Raw genomic sequence first — 643 nt, 5'->3', positions numbered from 1 at the left:
CTGAACAGCAAACTGTCAGCTGCCCCCCCAGAGCAAGCAGGGAGATGTCACCTGCCCTGCCAGGTCCCTCTGCGTCCCCCTCTTCCCTTGCACAGGCAGCGGTGCCCAGTGCTGTCCCCTCCTCCTGCCAGGCTCAGCACCTTGCTGATGACTGTGCGGATGGCAAACAGCTTCTCAGTGGGGTCTCCTGCCTCCGAGAGAGGGGCATCATAGTCATAGCTGGTGGTCACTGGTTTGTACTGGTCTTTGAAGTCAGCACCTGGCCAGGAAAGTGATGGGAACTGGAGGAAGGGGCTCTGGCAGAGTCCAGGGCAGGGAACCCAGCCCCACACTGGCTGCAAGGCAATGGGGAGACATGGCCCAGAACTGGGGGTCCCTGCCTGGGGACAAAAGGAGTTCCCAGGGGGGGAGAAGCTTGGATTCAGGGGCCGTTGGGTATGTGTCATCCTGTCCTGTGGGACATAGTGGAAGCATGGAGCAGGCTCCTCCAGGATGGCCAAGGAAAGGCCCCCACCTTGCAGTGTGCCCCCCTCCCCAGGCAGGGCCCTACTCACCGCTCCAGTAGGCAAAGTTGGTCCCCCCGTGAAACATGTACCTATGGGACACCACAGAGAGCCCCATCAGCACCTCACAGACCTGGGGG

The 643-nt window shown here is 61.4% G+C and overlaps 1 protein-coding gene across 1 annotated transcript in view; it reads right to left on the bottom strand.

Moving 5' to 3' along the window:
- LOC104465398 (beta-galactosidase-1-like protein) overlaps positions 1–643 on the bottom strand; it is a gene marked incomplete at its 5' end in the record, with an annotated part of 4,563 nt that overhangs the window by 1,799 nt on the left and 2,121 nt on the right. Inside the window, 2 exons of the mRNA XM_010078424.1 lie at positions 121–259; positions 555–595. Of these exons, the coding sequence (XP_010076726.1) occupies positions 121–259; positions 555–595 (180 nt within the window). The remainder of the gene's footprint in view (positions 1–120; positions 260–554; positions 596–643) is intronic.

This window comes from Pterocles gutturalis, unplaced genomic scaffold (assembly GCF_000699245.1).
Source record: "Pterocles gutturalis isolate BGI_N339 unplaced genomic scaffold, ASM69924v1 scaffold918, whole genome shotgun sequence".
In the NCBI taxonomy this organism is placed as follows: Eukaryota; Metazoa; Chordata; class Aves; order Pterocliformes; family Pteroclidae; genus Pterocles; species Pterocles gutturalis.
Note: the sequence above shows the minus strand (reverse complement) of the source record. Positions and strands in the feature narration are given on the sequence as shown.